This window comes from Pristiophorus japonicus, chromosome 14 (assembly GCF_044704955.1).
Source record: "Pristiophorus japonicus isolate sPriJap1 chromosome 14, sPriJap1.hap1, whole genome shotgun sequence".
Classification (NCBI taxonomy): Eukaryota; Metazoa; Chordata; class Chondrichthyes; family Pristiophoridae; genus Pristiophorus; species Pristiophorus japonicus.
Genome location: NC_091990.1, coordinates 527,514 through 544,918, shown reverse-complemented (window position 1 = coordinate 544,918; position 17,405 = coordinate 527,514). Strand labels below are relative to the sequence as shown.

General features: G+C 45.3%; 1 protein-coding gene across 1 annotated transcript in view; it reads left to right on the top strand.

Moving 5' to 3' along the window:
• Positions 1–17,405, top strand: part of myom3 (myomesin 3) — a 136,822-nt gene that overhangs the window by 38,670 nt on the left and 80,747 nt on the right. Inside the window, exons 13-15 of the mRNA XM_070898386.1 lie at positions 4,864–5,047; positions 6,640–6,814; positions 8,596–8,717. Coding sequence (XP_070754487.1) covers positions 4,864–5,047; positions 6,640–6,814; positions 8,596–8,717 — 481 coding nt within the window. The remainder of the gene's footprint in view (positions 1–4,863; positions 5,048–6,639; positions 6,815–8,595; positions 8,718–17,405) is intronic.

Sequence of the window (17,405 nt, the reverse complement as noted above, 5' to 3'; positions counted from 1 at the left end):
GGACCTCTGCACATGCGCGCAAGAGTGCGCGCGCATGCACATTCCTCGCCCCCAGAATCTGTGAGAGTGCGCTGCAGGCTGTGTGGGAGGGGCCCGAAGCATGCCGCCCCTATCCCTGGCCAAATGGGCTCCCTCATTGGCGGCCCTCTGCCTTCCTGGGCCGTGTTTTGGTAAGACTTCTAGTTTTTATTTATTTATTGATTGATTGATTATTACTTTGATCTTGGTGTTTTAGGTGCAGGGTTCCTTCTATTTTTTATTTGTTAATTAATTGCTTATTACTTTTTGTGCTTTGTTTAGTGCTTTGTCAGTCTTGGTGCTAGGTGCAAGGCCTCTCAGCTTCCTTGTATTTTTTATTTGTTATTGAATGCTTATTTTTGTGCTTTGTTTAGTACTTGGTGCTTTAAATGTACCTCCCTGCACTGATTTCTTAACTCTCCACAAGTGGCCACATACGCTGGCCTAAGTTAGTTTGGGGCAACTATTAGCTGTCCAAAGTGACCTAAATAGCCAAAACAGGCATAGGTGGCTGGTAACGCCCCCTTTAAAAAAAACTAAACTAAACCAAAACGAATCCTAACTAACTCACTTACACTGGCACAAATTGAATGTACAAAATGGGGATTTTTAAGATACTCCAGAAAAATCAAGTGGCTCCAAAGAAAATGGAGAAACTCCTGGGCAAATTTGGGCCCAATGTAACGAACATTTAGGAAAAAAATGTTGGACAGATTTATGAACCTAAAGCGACCAAATCGGCATTTGTCTAATTTAATTGGGACGAGAGTCTTGTCCTATGAGGAGAGGTTGAGTAGATTGGGCCGATATTCTCTGGAGTTTAGAAGAATGAGAGGGGATCTCATTGAAACATACAGATTCTGAGGGGGATTGACAGGGTAGATGCAGGGAGGATGTTTCCCCCGGGCAGGGGAGTCTAGAACCAGGGGTCACAGTCTCAGGATAAGGGGTCGGCCATTTAGGACTGAGATAAGGAGGAATTTCTTCAATCTGAGGGTGGTGAATTATGGAATTCTCTGCCCCAGAGGGCTGTGGAGACTCAGTCGTTGAATATATTCAAGGCTGAGATCGATAGATTTTTGGACTCTAGGGGAATCAAGGGATATGGGGATCGGGCGGGAAAGTGGAGTTGAGGTCGATGATCAGCCGTGATCTCATTGAATGGCGGAGCAGGCTCGAGGGGCCGAATGGCCGACTCCTGCTCCTAATTCTTATGTTCTTATTCTTATGTAAATTGGAACCATTTGAATTAACTTCTTGAATGTTAGAGTTTGTCATAATTTAAAGAATTTTCATTTGGTCAGGCCTCGCTCTTTTAGCATAAAAGGAAAAGAAATTGCAATTTTTGTGCATATGGTCATGGTTTTGCCGAATGTAGCACCGCGCCAGGGTTTGGGAAGTGTCTGTAACTGGATCTGTACAACTTGAGATGAGGAGCCTTTTTAAGTCGGTAGGCACTGTGTTGTGGGAGGTAGTCTGGTTTCTGGCAGTACTCATGAACTATGAACCCAAACCGTGACGCCCAGTGCAGGGAGCTAGGCCTGCCATGTGATGGCAACGTATCTACTTGGTACATGCATGGAACCCAAAAATGGCCGTTGATCCAATTTGCACTCCTTACTGTCGACGAAAGCAACTTATAACCTTGTGAGTATTTCAGTAAATATTATCAGCCCCCGAACTCTGGGTTCAAATGTGGCTTACATTCTTCTCCTGAATAGAAATTTGAAACAAAATTCCAACATCTACGATGACCTAATTTCTCATCTTTATTAAGAGTACGAGGTTTGGGCAGGATTTTGGGCGTTGATGATTTCGGGGCGGTAATGGCGGTGGGGCGGTAAAGTTAGCGCCCAGGAATAGTTAGCGCCTCGGTGGGTAAGTTTGGGCAGCTGGGCCCTGAGTCAGGGGGCGCAGTGCTAAGGGAGGCGTTGTGCACCTCTCTCGGGGCGTTAGGATGGGAAACTCCCGAGCTAAAGAGCCGGGCCGGGAGCGCTCCCAGAGACACCTGGAGCGGGGGGGATCCCTAAAAACCCTAAACCCTAAACCCATAAAAACATTCCCAAAACATTGCGCACGCCACCACAACATAAATCGCAAAAAAATTCAAAGATAAAACAATCCCCCTAACCTCAGGAGTCCATTACATACCTCTCCGCTGTCGGTATAGGTTCCCTGCCCCATTTCCCAGGTGTTTACAGCGGGGCACTCCGCGGGGCGGATGGGTCGGCCAGGAATCAAAAACTGAGCCGGTCTCGCAACCGGTGCAGCTCTTCCAGGCGGTGCTGTTCCACGCCAACGCAAAAACGGCCCCCAACCCCCGCGGGGCGCTGAAAGCTAACTTCCTGCCAAGAAGAGCTCACCGCTGCCATTGCCACTCCTCTGGGGCGCAAAACGGAGCGCAAAGGACAGGAAAATTCACCTTGAAAGATTTTCTGCGCTTTGAATTTGTTATCAGTGTTGAGCATGTGAGTTATGGTCCAAGTGCTGAGACCCGGCTAAATAAATCTAGCTAGTGTCATTAATGGTGACCATGAAACAACGAATGTCCTTTAGGGAAGGAAATCTGCCGCCCTTACCCGGTCTGGCCGATATGTGTCTCCAGACCCACAGCAATGTGGTTGACTCTTAACTGCCCCTGAAATAGCCCAGCGAGACACTCATTGTATTCAAGGCGGCTCACCACCACCTTCTCGAGGGCAGTTAGGGATGGGCAATAAATGCCGGCCTTGCCAGCGACACCCACATCCCAGGAATGAGTTAAACAAAAAGTCAGTTGCATTCCTACTACATTAATGTTACTATGTTTGATTAATGTTACTGGGTTGGATTAAGAACATCAGAAATAGGAGCAGGAGTAGGCCATTCGGCCCCTCGAGCCTGCTCCGCCATTCAATAAGATTATGTCTGATCTGATCATGGACTCAGCTCCACTTCCTGCCCGTTCCCCATAACCCTTTACTCCCTTATCGTTCAAAGATCTGTCTATCTCCGCCTTAAATATATTCAATGACCCAGCCTCCACAGCTCTCTGGAGTAGAGAATTACACAGATTTACAACCCTCTGAGAAGAAATTCCTCCTCATCTCTGTTTTAAATGGATGACCCCTTATTCTGAAACTATGCCCCTAGTTCTAGATTCCCCCACGAGGGGAAGCATCCTCTCTGCATCTGCCCTGTCAAGCCCCCTCATTATCTTATATGTTTCAATAAGATCACCTCTCCGTCTTCTAAACACTAATGAGTAGAGGCCCAACCTACTCAATCTTTCTTCATATGACAACCCCCTCATCCCAGGAATCAACGGAGTGAACCTTCTCTGAACAGCCTCCAATGCAAGTATATCACTCTTTAAATAAGGAGACCAAAACTGCACGCAGTACTCCAGGTGTGGCTTCACCAATACCCTGTACAGTTGTAGCAGGACTTCTCTGCTTTTATACTCTATCTCCCTTGCAATAAAGTCCAACATTCCATTTGCCTTCCTAATCATTTGCTGTACCCACATGCTAACTTTTTGTGTTTCATGTACAAGGACCCCCAGGTCCCTCTGTACCGCAGCATTTTGTAATCTCTCCCCATTTAAATAATAATTAGCTTTTTTATTTTTCCTACCAAAGTGGATAACCTCACATTTTCCAACATTATACTCCATCTGACAAATTTTTGCCCACTCACTTAGCCTGTCTATATAATAGAAACATAGAAAATAGGTGCAGGAGTAGGCCATTTGGCCCTTCGAGCCTGCACCACCATTCAATATGGTCATGGCTGATCATTCACCTCAGTACCCCATTCCTGAAGGCAACAGGAGGCACGGCCACCAATGGTGGAGCGATTATAATCAGGGATGGTCAGGAGGGCAGAATTAGAGGAGCGCAGACATCTCGGGGGGTTGTGGGGATGGAGGAGATTACAGAGATAGGGAGGGGCGAGGGCATGGAGGGATTTGCAAACAAGGATGAGAATTTTAACATCGAGATATTGTCAGACTGATGAATAGCACTGAAGAATCATGGTGGTAATGATCATAACCACCAATTTCTCAGAGAGTTTGTGCTGGTAGTGGTCCCACTATCACCATTTACACCTCCTCTGGACCCATCTTTTGTTTCTTTCCTTGTTCCATTATTGTCCCTTTTGCCTCGCACCATCATCCCTTTTGTCATTGAAGCTCTCCTGCCCTTCCCCCTATCACAGGCCTTGTTCCCTTGTGCTTTCCTCACTGCCCCAGCCCTCGCAACCCCCCACCACCTTATTTTTCCCAACCTCTGTACTTGCTTAAAACCTGTTACATCTCTAACTTCTTCCAGTTTTGATGAAAGGTCACCGACCTGAAACGTTAACTCTGTTTCCCTGAGCTGCTGAGTATTTCCAGCATTTTCTGTTTTTATTTTATATTATGTGTAGAAATTGAGTTGTTTTACTCTCAGACTAGTTCTTACTGGACAGCGTCAAATATCTTAATATAAGGTCAAAATATCTTAACTGAAGGAAGAATATGTGAGGTGTGATGTCATTGTAGCCAGTGCAGTAGGAAGTCATCATTCAAGTGTGTTAAAGGCAACAGATTGTGACAGTATGAAGAAATGTACATGGTCGGTGATATGCAATCTGTAGCACTCGAAGGCACTTGGAAACACTTAGGGCTAAAAATATGTTTGCTTAACGCCTCAAACTAGGCTGTAACTAATTTTTAGCCCTTAGTGTTAATGGAAGAAATGCCGATAAATGGTCAACCTTTACTTACTGACCTTCAAGTAAAGGCATATATCTTTGATTTGCATGTAAATATCTGTTAACAAATTCATGTTTAAAAGGTATTTCAATTTTCTTTCCTTTTAGTCAGTCGCTGGGAGCAGCAGTTGGCAAAGAGCAAACCTGGACGTTCCCGTGAGCTGCCCGAGATTCTCAGTCATGGGCTTAGTGCAAAGGAAGCTGTATCGCTTCAGAGTGCGAGCTGTCAATAAATATGGGATCAGTGAGCCATCCCAGCCGTCGGAAGCCGTTTCATTTGGACAAATCCTAGGTAGACCAACTACTGATTATTCGGTCCAATCCAGACACACGCAGGCCTGATCCAAATGCAATGCAGAGATGAAAGTTTGAAGCCTTGATCCTCAGATATTCCTGTAGCACAGAAACCCTGCTGCACATAGAATCCAGTCTCGGCCAATCAATGTGCTGTGCATTTCGTCATTCACATTATAGTCAACTCCAGAGAAAGGTGGGCGGGGTCTCCTGTGGAGCGAAACCACCGGCCTAGAGCTGATGGGCCGAATGGCCTGTTTCTGTGCTGTAAATACTTTGTATATAAACACATTCATGATCCGAGCACAAGTCTGATCCAAGCAGTAAATTTAAATGGCCATTCATTCCTACAATTTTTGATCCAGTCATAATCTTGATTTAAGCGTAAATTGCTGCCCAATTATCTACTGTTTATTAATTTGCAGAATAAGTATAATCAAATCACTTGCAAATTTATTCTAAATTAAGATACGGGTGAGTGGCCTGCGCAGGACCTTTGCCATGACTACGCGGCCGCACAGCTTTGAGGGAACGTTGTATGTGACTGCTTACCTTTAAGTGACTGCATCCTTTTAACTATTGTCTGTTGATGACTTACACTGTTTCCTTCTCCCTCTGCCTTTGGTGAACTCCCAGTGATGGGAGCTTGCCACCCATTGGTTAATTAGGACTGACCTCAGGAACTCCAACAAAGTCAGCGAATGAGAGCTAACCCACAACACTGACCCCACAGTTTCTGCAAGCAGCCCAAACATTTTCAAATTTCTTTCACATCCTCAATCTCATTCCTGCCTTGTTTTGTGGACTGCATGGAAAGGAAAGAGAGAAGGAAAGACCTGCATTTATATAGCGCCTTTCATGACCATCAGATGTCCCAAAGCGCTTTACAGCCAATGAAGTACTTTTGAAGTGTAGTCACTGTTGTAATGTGGGAAACGCGGCAGCCAATTTGCGCACAGCAAGCTCCCACAATCAACAATGTGATAATGACCAGATAATCTGTTTTTGTTATGTTGATTGAGGGATAAATATTGGCCCCAGGACACCGGGGATAACTCCCCTGCTCTTCTTCAAAATAGTGCCATGGGATCTTTCACATCCACCTGAGAGAGCAGACGGGGCCTCGGTTTAACGTCTCATCCGAAAGACGGCACCTCCAACAGTGCAGCACTCCCTCAGTACTGCACTGGGAGTGTCAGCCTAGATTTTTGTGCTCAAGTCCCTGGTGTGGGATTTGAACCCACAACCTTCGGACTGCGAGGCGAGGTTACATAAGAACTTAAGAAATAGAACAGGAGTAGGCCATATGGCCTCTCGAGCCTGCTCCACCATTTAATATGATCATGGCTGATCCGATCATGGACTTACCACCCATGGAACTCAATGCTAAAGCAACAGGACTGGAGTGAAGCAATCTTAAAACCCACTAGGACAGTCAATCCCAGTATTGCCAGTGCGCACATATTCATTTTTTGTCAGACTTCAGACAGATCTATCTCCCTCCAGAGGTCTGCACCAGATCCAGCAAGTGACCATTTGCAATCCGATGTTAGATAATTACTAATTGGATCATATTTTTTCTCTCCCCAGCTGCCCCTTCTCCACCACACCATGTTGTGTCCGTCAGAAACACGAGGTCGTCTGTGATGGTCCTGTGGAAAGGGCCTGAAGATGATCACAACCTCCTCGGCTTCTACGTTTACGTGTGTGAGTTTGGGACAAACAACTGGGAAATCTGCAACAATAAACCCGTGGTTTCAAAGAGGTGAGGAGAATTCCACCTTGCAATAATAAAACCTTACCGGTGTCCCGGTGTCGTTTATATAGCACCTTTCACAACCACCGGATGTCTCAAAGCGCTTTACAGCCAATGAAGTATTCTTGGAGTGTAGTCACTGTTGTAATGGTTTAAGAGAGTCGATTGTTACGGAAAAATGACAGTTAAAAAAAGATTTTTCATTATCGGCACCATTTAAAAATATATATATATACTTACTATCTTGTTTTTTCTCACATATTTTGTGGTTATTTTTCCTCAAATGGTGAGTAAATAAAAGGACAAATGTTTATATAGTGCCTTTCATGGCCTCCGGACGTCCCAAAGTGCTTCACAGCCAATGAAGTACTTTTGAAGTGTACAGTCCCTAGCCAAAGGTGCTTCAGGGATTTGTGCTGTGTCAGTTGTATGGTAATTCACGTTGAGTTGAAGCCCTTCAGTCAGGAACCCAAGGGTATCACAATGCTCAGTGCACAAACATTTTTTGTTTAAATGAAATAGGTGGCGGTTTGGGATATTTTTTCACTCAGAGAGTTGTCGGGATCTGGACTGAAAAGGTAGAAGCTCATTCATCAATAATTTGGAAAGGGAGTTGACCAGGTGTTTGAGGAGGAACTGACAGGGTTACGGACACAAAGCGGGATGTGGGACTTACCACAACCGCTCGTTCAAAGATCCAGCACAAGCATGATGGGCCGAATGGCTCCTTCTGTGCTGCGCTCCTCAAGTCCTGCCCTCTGGCACATCCCTGATTATAATTGCTCTACCATCGGTGGCCGTGCCTTCAGCTGCCTGGGCCCCAAGCTCTGGAACTCCCTCCCTAAACCTCTCCACCTCTATCTCTCTCTCCTCCTTTAAGACGCGCCTTAAAACCGACCTCTTTATACAAGCTTTTGGTCATCTGCCGTAATTTCTTCTTTTGTGGCTCGGTGTCACATTTATCTGTTTTGTGTGTAACACTGCCGTGAAGCAGCTTGGGAGGTTTTACTACGTTAAAAGTTGTTGTTGTAAGTTTCTGTGATTCGATGAAATTAAGCTTTTCCAATAGCCCAGTGAATAAAGTCAGATCCCTGTGCAGCCCTTCTTAGTAGAGGAACTACGGCAGCCAATGCTGCTCCTGGTCTTTGCTCAGTTAACTCATCTCATCCGGAGCTATCGATGGAGCTCCACCATTGGCCTTGGAACTTCTGGGCTTGGGGGGTGAACCTTTGGAATTCTCTGCCCCAATTGTTGAGTATTTTCAAGGCTGAGATCGATAGATTTTTGGACTCTCGGAGTCAAGGGATATGGGGATCGGGCGGAAAGTGGCGTTGAGGTCGAAGGTCAGCCATGATCTTATTGAATGGCGGAGCAGGCTCGAGGGGCCGTGTGGACTACTCCTGCTCCTAATTCTGATAAGCAGACAAATCAGTCAGGTCCCTACTGCAGATCACCATTCAAGGACTCTTGCTGTGAAGTGTGTGTGTAGTTGCCAGGTGAACATGGGTCAACCTCGGTTGTCTGTGACCAAATAGAATTCTCCCAATCACTGTCTAGGCCCATAGGTGAAGAATGGACCCTCGATCTAGGTATGAAAGTGCCTCTGAAATAGGGGAGAAGTGGGAGGATGGGAGAGTGGAGAAGGATGCTCACGTCAATTGTATTGCGGTTTAATGGTTGGCATTATAACTAGAGCCATGACAGTGAGACACATTATAAAAACTGCATGACACAGACACAAAATGAAACCAGAACGAACCATTACAATTGTGCCTGTTTCCACCGGCTAGTTTTACAATGCACGGCCTCACTCCCGGACAGCAGTATGTCTTCCGTGTGAAATCTGTCAATCCAGCGGGGCTGAGCGACTATTCCGTTGAATCTACGCCCATTGTGGTCAACAATCCCATCGGTGAGTATGCAATGCAAGCTTTTGAAAATAATAGTTTTCCAGAGAATAAAGCATTCATCAATTGTGGTGATTATTGCATTCATCCTGAATTTCCAAATATGGAACAACATGTTACACATTGCAAGATTCTATAAATGATGCATAGTCGGATTCTGTAAATAAATCGCATTGCCAGATGGGAGTATTTGTTTCAGTCCCGAGGAGAAAATACACGAGAATCCGTCAGTGTTTTTAAATGCTTTTGCTTCAGAGTTTAGCTGTCAAAATAATCTGTTTTGTAGGAGACATGACGTGTGTTGAAATGTAGACTAAAAAAGACAGACTTTCATTTATACAGCACCTTTCATGACCACCGGACATCTCAAAGTGCTTTTGAAGTGTAGTCACTGTTGTGATGTAGGAAACACGGCAGCCAATTTGCACACAGCAAGCTCCCACACACAGCAATATGATAAATGACCAGATAATCTATTTTTGTTATGTTGATTGAGGGATAAATATTGACCAGGACACCTCCCCTGCTCTTCTTTGAAATAATGCCATGGGATCTTTTACATCCATCTGAGAGAGCAGACAGGGCCTCGGTTTAATATCTCATCTGAAAGACAGCACCTCCAACAGTGCAGCACTCCCTCAGCACTGCACTGGGAGTGTCAACCTAGATTTTTGTGCTCAAGTCCCTGGAGTGGGACTTGAACCCACAACCTTCAGACTCAGAGACAAGAGTGCTGCCCACTGAGCCACGGCTGACTATGGTGTAGAAATGTATTGATGATATTTAAAAGCTGCTGGTTGAGAGCAGTTCATGGCTCGAGAAGTACAACAAACTGAACACTTGAAGTAGAAGATTGACACCTGCTGGTGTCAAGAAAAACACACAATGTACAACTAAAATGTGGAATATTTCCAGTGGGTTTATCCAGCATGTCCATCTCATTCCTTATTTTCCCTCCTCGTGCTGGGTCCACAGTGACTGTCCTTCCCTTTGGCTACCAGAGTGCAGTGAATGGTCTGACTCAGGGATTCCCCTCATAGAAAGCATTTCCCTCATAGTCTCAGAATAAGGGGCTGCCCATTTCAAACTGAGATGAGGACAAATTTCTTCTCTCTGAGGGTTGTAAATCTGTGGAATTCCCTGTCCCAGAGAGCTGTGGAGGCTGGGTCATTGAATATATTTAAGGCGGAGATAGACAGATTTTTGAGCGATAAGGGAGTAAAGAGTTATGGGGAGTGGGCAGGGAAGTGGAGCTGAGTCCATGATCGGATCAGCCATGATCTTATTGAATGGTGGAGCAGGCTCAAGGGACCGAATGGCCAACTCCTGCTCCTATTGCTTATGTTCCTATGTTTTACTGATCACCAAGGGTAATGGATACCCCAGGATAATCCTGTATTATAGGGTATGGTAGCATAGTGGATATGTTACTGGATTAGTAATCCAGGGGCCTGGACTAATTATCGGATACAAGAGTTTAAATCCCAGCATGGCATCTGGGGAATTTAAATTCAGTAAATTTTTTTAAAATAGAGAATAAAAAACTAGTATCACTAATGGTGACTATGGAACTACTGGATTGTCATAAAAACCCATGGGGTTCACTAATGTCCTTTAGGGAAGGAAATCTGCCGTCCTTACCCGGTCTGGCCGATATGTAACTCCAGACCCACAGCAATGTGGTTGGCTCTTAACTGCCCTCTGAAATGGCCCAGCGAGACACTTATTGTATTCAAGGCAGCTCACCACGACCTTCTCGAGGGGCAATTAAGGATGGGCAATAAATGCCGGCCTTGCCAGCGACGCCCATGAATTAATATAAAAATATTTAATCAAGTTCTGTTGTGCTCATGACAAACGACCAACCGGGAAGTGTAAACACTGCCATGGTTGAGGCAGGCCAACATCTAACTAGCCTAGTCTACACCTGTGAGTCCCTGGCCAAAGACCGCCCTAAGTGGAGGAAGTGCATCTGGGAGGGCGCTGAGCACCTCGAGTCTCATCGCCGAGAGCATGCAGAAACCAAGTGCAGGCAGCGGAAGGAGTGTGCAGTAAACCAGACTCCCCACCCACCCTTTCCTTCAATCACTGTCTGTCCCACCTGTGACAGAGACTGTAATTCCTGTATTGGACTGTTCAGTCACCTAAGGACTCACTTTTAGAGTGGAAGCAAGTCTTCCTCGATTCCCAGGGACTGCCGATGATGATGAAACCAGTGTAGAAACAAGCAGATGACAAGACTGATACTAGTGTTAAAGAAAGTGGACCCACTAGGTACAAATTGTCAATGAGTTGCTAATCTTCAAAGTGTTTTTGTTACACTTTATTGGGTTGAACTAATCATTAATTATCCTATTTGATTTTTATGTAAGAATAGCTTAGATAGCAGAGACGATTCACTCGGCTGATTCCGGAGATGAGAGGGTTACCTTATGATGATAGATTGAGTAGACTGGGTCTTTACTCGTTGGAGTTCAGAAGGATGAGGGGTGATCTTATAGAAACATTTAAAATCATAAAAGGGATAGACAAGATAGAGGCAGAGAGGTTGTTTCCATTGGTAGGGGAGGCTAGAACTCGGGGGCACAGCCTCAAAATACGGGGGAGACAATTTAAAACCGAGTTGAGAAGGAATTTCTTCTCCCAGAGGGTTGTGAATCTGTGGAATTCTCTGCCCAAGGAAGCAGTTGAGGCTAGCTCATTGAATGTATTCAAGTCACAGATAGATAGATTTTTAACCAATAAGGGAATTAAGGGTTACGGGGAGAGGGCGGGTAAGTGGAGCTGAGTCCACGGCCAGATCAGCCATGATCTTGTTGAATGGCGGAGCAGGCTCGAGGGGCTAGATGGCCGACTCCTGTTCCTAATTCTTATGTTCTTATGTTCTTATGATTGTACATTTATAAAATGGCGCTTATTTTATATCTCAACGCATGTCAGTTAGATTATAAATTAATATAATATATTCCAATTTTGAACATTTTATTCATCATTTGACTGGTAAAAAAAAGACTCTAATATAGAACAATATAACGAATCCTCATATAGTTCATTTATATGAAAAAAGATAAAAAAGACTTGCATTTATATAGCGCCTTTCACGGCTACTAGACGTCACAAAGCACTTTACAGCCAATTAAGTACCTTTGGAGTGTAGTCACTGTTGTAATGTGGGAAACACAGCAGCCATATTTGTGCACAGCAAGCTCCCACAAACAGCAATGTGATAAAGACCAGATAATCTGTTTTAGTGATGTTGATTGAGGGATAAATATTGGCCCCAGGACACTGGGGATAACTCCCCTTCTCTTCTTCAAAATAGTGCCATGGGATCTTTTACATCCACCTGAGTGAACAGACGGGGCCTCAGTTTAACATCCCATCTGAAAGACGGCACCTCCAACAGTGCAGCACTGGGAGTGTCAGCCTAGATTTATGTGCTCAAGTCCCTGGAGTGGGACTTGAACCCACAACCTTCTGACTCAGAGGCGAGAGTGCTGCCCACTGAGCCACAGCTGACACTAATTATTACTACAATAATTACACACAATCAATAGTGCATCGTTAACTAAATCTGTTCTGGTTTTATTTCTTCTACATTATTAAAGCAGTAAGTCTCTCTAGGGCTACCAAATAATGCAGTAGAAATGTGCGACAGGCTCAATGGGCCAGAGGGTGACCTTTTCTTCATTGTTCGTATGTTCGTAAAACTTACAGAAATGACAGTCATCAGTGTAATACTGACGCACCTGAAAAGGGAAGAGCTGCTGGAATAAGTAGGCGACGAGAGAGTATAAGAACATAAGAAATAGGAACAGGGAAGACCATACGGCCCCTTGAGCCTATTCCACCATTTAATACGATCATGGACTCGGCTCCACTTTCTCAACCGTTCCCCATAACCCCTTATTCCCTTATCGTTTAAGAAACTATCTATTTCTGTCTTAAATTTATTCAATGTCCCAGCTTCCACAGCTCTCTGAGGTAGTTAATTCTACAGATTTACAACCCTCTGAGAGAAGAAATTTCTCCTCATCTCAGTTTTAAATGGGCGGCCCCTTATTCTAAGATCATGCCCTCTAGTTCTAGTCTCCCCCATCAGTGGAAGCATCCTCTCTGCATCCACCTTGTCAAGCCCCCTCATAATCTTGTGTTTCGATAAGATCACCTCTCATTCTTCTGAATTCCAATGAGTGGAGGCCCAACCTACTCAACCTTTCCTCATAAGTCAACCCCCTCATCCCCGGAATCAACCGAGTGAACCATCTCTGAACTGCCTCCAAAGCAAGTATATCCTTTCGTAAATATGGAAACCAAAACTGCACGCAGTATTCCGGGTGTGGCCTCACCAATACACTATATAGCTGTAGCAAGACTTCCCTGCTTTTATACTCCATCCCCTTTGCAATAAAGGCCAAGATTCCATTGGCCTTCCTGATCACTTGCTGTACCTGCATACTATCCTTTTGTGTTTCATGCACAAGTACCCCCAGGTCCCGCTGTACTGCAGCACTTTGCAATCTCACTCCATTTAAATAATAACTTGCTCTTTGATTTTTTCTGCCAAAGTGCATGATCTCACACTTTCCAACATTATACTCCATCTGCCAAATTTTTGCCCACTCACTTAGCCTGTCTATGTCCTTTTGCAGATTTTTTGTGTCCTCCTAACACATTGCTTTTCCTCCGATCTTTAAATCATCAGCAAACTTGGCTACATTACACTTGGTCCCTTCTTCCAAGTCGTTAATATAGATTGTAAATAGTTGGGGTCCCAGCACTGATCCCTGGGGCACCCCACTGGTTACTGATTGCCAACCCGAGAATGAACCATTTATCCTGACTCTCTGTTTTCTGTTAGTTAGCCAATCCTCTATCCATGCTAATATATTACCCCCAACCCCGTGAACTTTTATCTTGTGCAGTAACCTTTTATGTGGCACCTTGTCAAATGCCTTCTCGAAGTCCAAATACACCACATCCACTGGTTCCCCTTTATTCACCCTCTTCGTTACATCCTCAGAGAACTCCAGCAAATTTGTCAAACATGACTTCCCCTTCATAAATACATGCTGACTCTGCCTGACTGAATTTTGCTTTTCCAAATGTCCTGCTACTGCTTCTTTAATAATGGACTCTAACATTTTCCCAACCACAGATGTTAGGCTAACTAGTCTATAGTTTCCTGCTTTTTGTCTGCCTCCTTTTTTAAATAGCGGCGTTACATTTGCAGTTTTCCAATCCGCTGGGACCTTCCCAGAATCCAGGGAATTTTGGTAAATTACAACCAATGCATCCACTATCCCTGCCGCTACTTCTCTTAAGACCCTAGGATGCAAGCCATCAGGCCCAGGGGATTTATCCGCCTTTAGTCCCATTATCTTTCTGAGTACCACCTCCTTAGTGACTGTGATTGTGTTAAGTCCCTCCACCCCTATAACCCCTTGACTATCCACTGTTGGGATATTGTTAGTGTCTTCTACCGTAAAGACTGATACAAAATATTCGTTCAGAGTTTCTGCTATCTCCATGTTCCCCATTACTACTTTCCTGGTCATGTCCTCTAAGCGAACAACATTTACTTTCGCCACTCTTTTCCTTTTTATATATCGATAGAAACTCTTGCTATCTGTTTTTATATTTTGTGCTAGTTTACTTTCATAGTCTATCTTCCCTTTCGTAATCAATTTTTTTAGTCGTTCTTTGCTGGCTTTTAAAAGCTTCCCAATCTTCTGCCCTCCCACTAGTTTTGGCCACTTTATATGCCCTTGTTTTTAATTGGATACCGTCCTTTATTTCTTTAGTTAGCCACGGATGGCTATCTTTTCTCTTACACCCTTTCCTCCTCAGTAGAATATATTTTTCTTGAGAGTTGTGAAATATCTCTTTAAATGTACACCACTGTTCATCAACTGTCCTACACTTTAATCTATTTTCCCAGTCCACTTTAGCCAACTCTGCCCTCATACATAGAAACATAGAAACATAGAAAATAGATGCAGGAGTAGGCCATTCGGCCCTTCGAGCCTGCACCGCCATTCAATGAGTTCATGGCTGAACATGCAACTTCAGTACCCCATTCTTGCTTTCTCGCCATACCCCTTGAACCCCCTAGTAGTAAGGACTACATGTAACTTCTTTTTGAATATAATTAGTGAATTGGCCTCAACAACTTTCTGTGGTAGAGAATTCCACAGGTTCACCACTCTCTGGGTGAAGAAGTTTCTTTCCTATTCTCAGTCCTAAATGGCTTACCCCTTATCCTTAGACTGTGACCCCTGTTTCTGGACTTCCCCAACATTGGGAACATTCTTCCTGCATCTAACCTGTCTAAACCCGTCAGAATTTTAAACGTTTCTATGAGATCCACTCTCATTCTTCTGAACTCCAGTGAATACTAGCCCAGTTGATCCAGTCTTTCTTGATATGTCAGTCCCGCCATCCCGGGAATCAGTCTGGTGAACCTTTGCTGCACTCCCTCAATATCAAGAATGTCCTTCCTCAAGTTAGGAGACCAAAACTGTACACAATACTCCAGGTGTGGCCTCACCAAGGCCCTGTAGTAACACCTCCCTGCCCCTGTACTCAAATCCCCTTGCTATGAACCACAACTGTTTACAATATATATAGATGACCTGGAAGAGGAGACAGAGTGTAGTGTAACAAAATTTGCAGATGACTCAAAGATTAGTGGGAAAGCGGGTTGTGTAGAGGACACAGAGAGGCTGCAAAGAGATTTGGATAGGTTAAGCGAATGGGCTAATGTTTGGCAGATGGAATACAATGTCGGAAAGTGTGAGGTCATCCACCTTGGGAAAAAAAACAGTAAAAGGGAATATTATTTGAATGGGGAGAAATTACAACATGCTGAAGTGCAGAGGGACCTGGGGGTCCTTGTGCATGAAACTCTTTTAGAGTCTACCTGCAAAAACATAAAACATTAAATCGTGCCACCCGACCTGGGTGACACACCAGACATTTACAAGGCCCTTTTTTTTCCTTTTTTTGTTTTTTTTTGAGTTTTTCTTTTTTTTTTGTTTTTTTTTTTGGGCACTAAAATCACAATTTTCCAGTGCCCCCTATAAAAGGGAAGGGGATACTAAAAGCACCGGCATTTAAAACAAATTAAACTTTAAAACGTAAAATCAAATTAAAATTTGGTTGCCGGGCGTGATGATGCACTCCAGTCCCTCCGGTGCCCACCTCTCGCGGAAGGCCGCGAGCGTACCGGTGGACACCGCGTGCTCCATCTCCAAGGACACCCTGGACCGGATGTAAGAGCGGAAGAGAGGCAGGCAGTCAGGTTGAATGCCCCCCTTGACCGCCCGCTGCCTGGACCGGCTGATGGCACCCTTGGCCGTGCCCAGGAGCAGTCCCACGAGGAGGCCTTCGGACCTACCCGCTCCCCTCCGCACAGCGTGCCCAAAGATCAGGAGAGTGGGACTGAAGTGCAGCCAGAATTTCAGGAGCAGCCCCTTCAAATAATAAAACAGGGGCTGCAACCTTGTACATTCCATAAAAACATGGAACACGGACTCTTCCAGACCGCAGAAATTGCAGGCGGCCTGGGAGTCCGTGAACCGGCTTAAAAATTTGTTGCACGGCACTGCTCCGTGCACCACCCTCCAGGCCAAGTCCCCGATGAATAGTGGGAGGACCCCTGCGTAGAGTGCCCTCCATCGGGGACCCCCGCCTCCTCCGGACGGCAAGATGGTACGCCATGGCGTGTCCGGATGGCCGGCGAGGATGGCAAAGTTGAGAGTGTGCAGGAGCAGCCCGTACAGGAAACCCCTCCGCGCGGAACTGAAAGGCACGGAGGGGATTTCCCCGAGGCGGCTCAAGTTGTGAGGCGCCGGCCCCCGAGGGAGGTTGCGGGGTTTGGCGCCGATGAGGAATTCCGTCCGGACGGGGGTCAGTTCGGACGGGATCTCCCCACGTGCTTGAGCCTCCTCGATGCACCTAACGGAGTCAGGGCCCAGAGCTGTTTTTAGCGACTCGATGGCATCGGCCGCGTGGCGGACGTTGGCAGAATTTAGGCGCCGCGCCAGCGTGTCTGGCGCCATCCAGCCCGCTCCTCCGCCATCGAGCAGGTTCCTTGTGCATGAATCCCCCAAAAAAAGTTAGTTTGCAGGTGCAGCAGGCAATCAGGAAGGCGAATGGAATGTTGGACTTCATTGCGAGAGGGGTGGAGTACAAAAGCAGGGAGGTCATGCTGCAACTGTATAGGGTATTGGTGAGGCCGCACCTGGAGTATTGCGTGCAATTTTGGTCACCTTACTTAAGGAAGGATATACTGGCTTTGGAGTGGGTACAGAGACGATTCACTCGGCTGATTCCGGAGATGAGGGGATTACCTTATGATGATAGATTGAGTAGACTGGGTCTTTACTCGTTGGAGTTCAGAAGGATGAGGGGTGATCTTATAGAAACATTTAAAATAATGAAAGGGATAGACAAGATAGAGGCAGAAAGGTTGTTTCCATTGGTCGGGGAGACTAGAACTAGGGGGCACAGCCTCAAAATACGGGGGAGCCAATTTAAAACCGAGTTGAGAAGGAATTTCTTCTCCCAGAGGGTTGTGAATCTGTGGAATTCTCTGCCCAAGGAAGCAGTTGAGGCTAGCTCATTGAATGTATTCAAGTCACAGATAGATAGATTTTTAACCAATAAGGGAATTAAGCGTTACAGGGAGC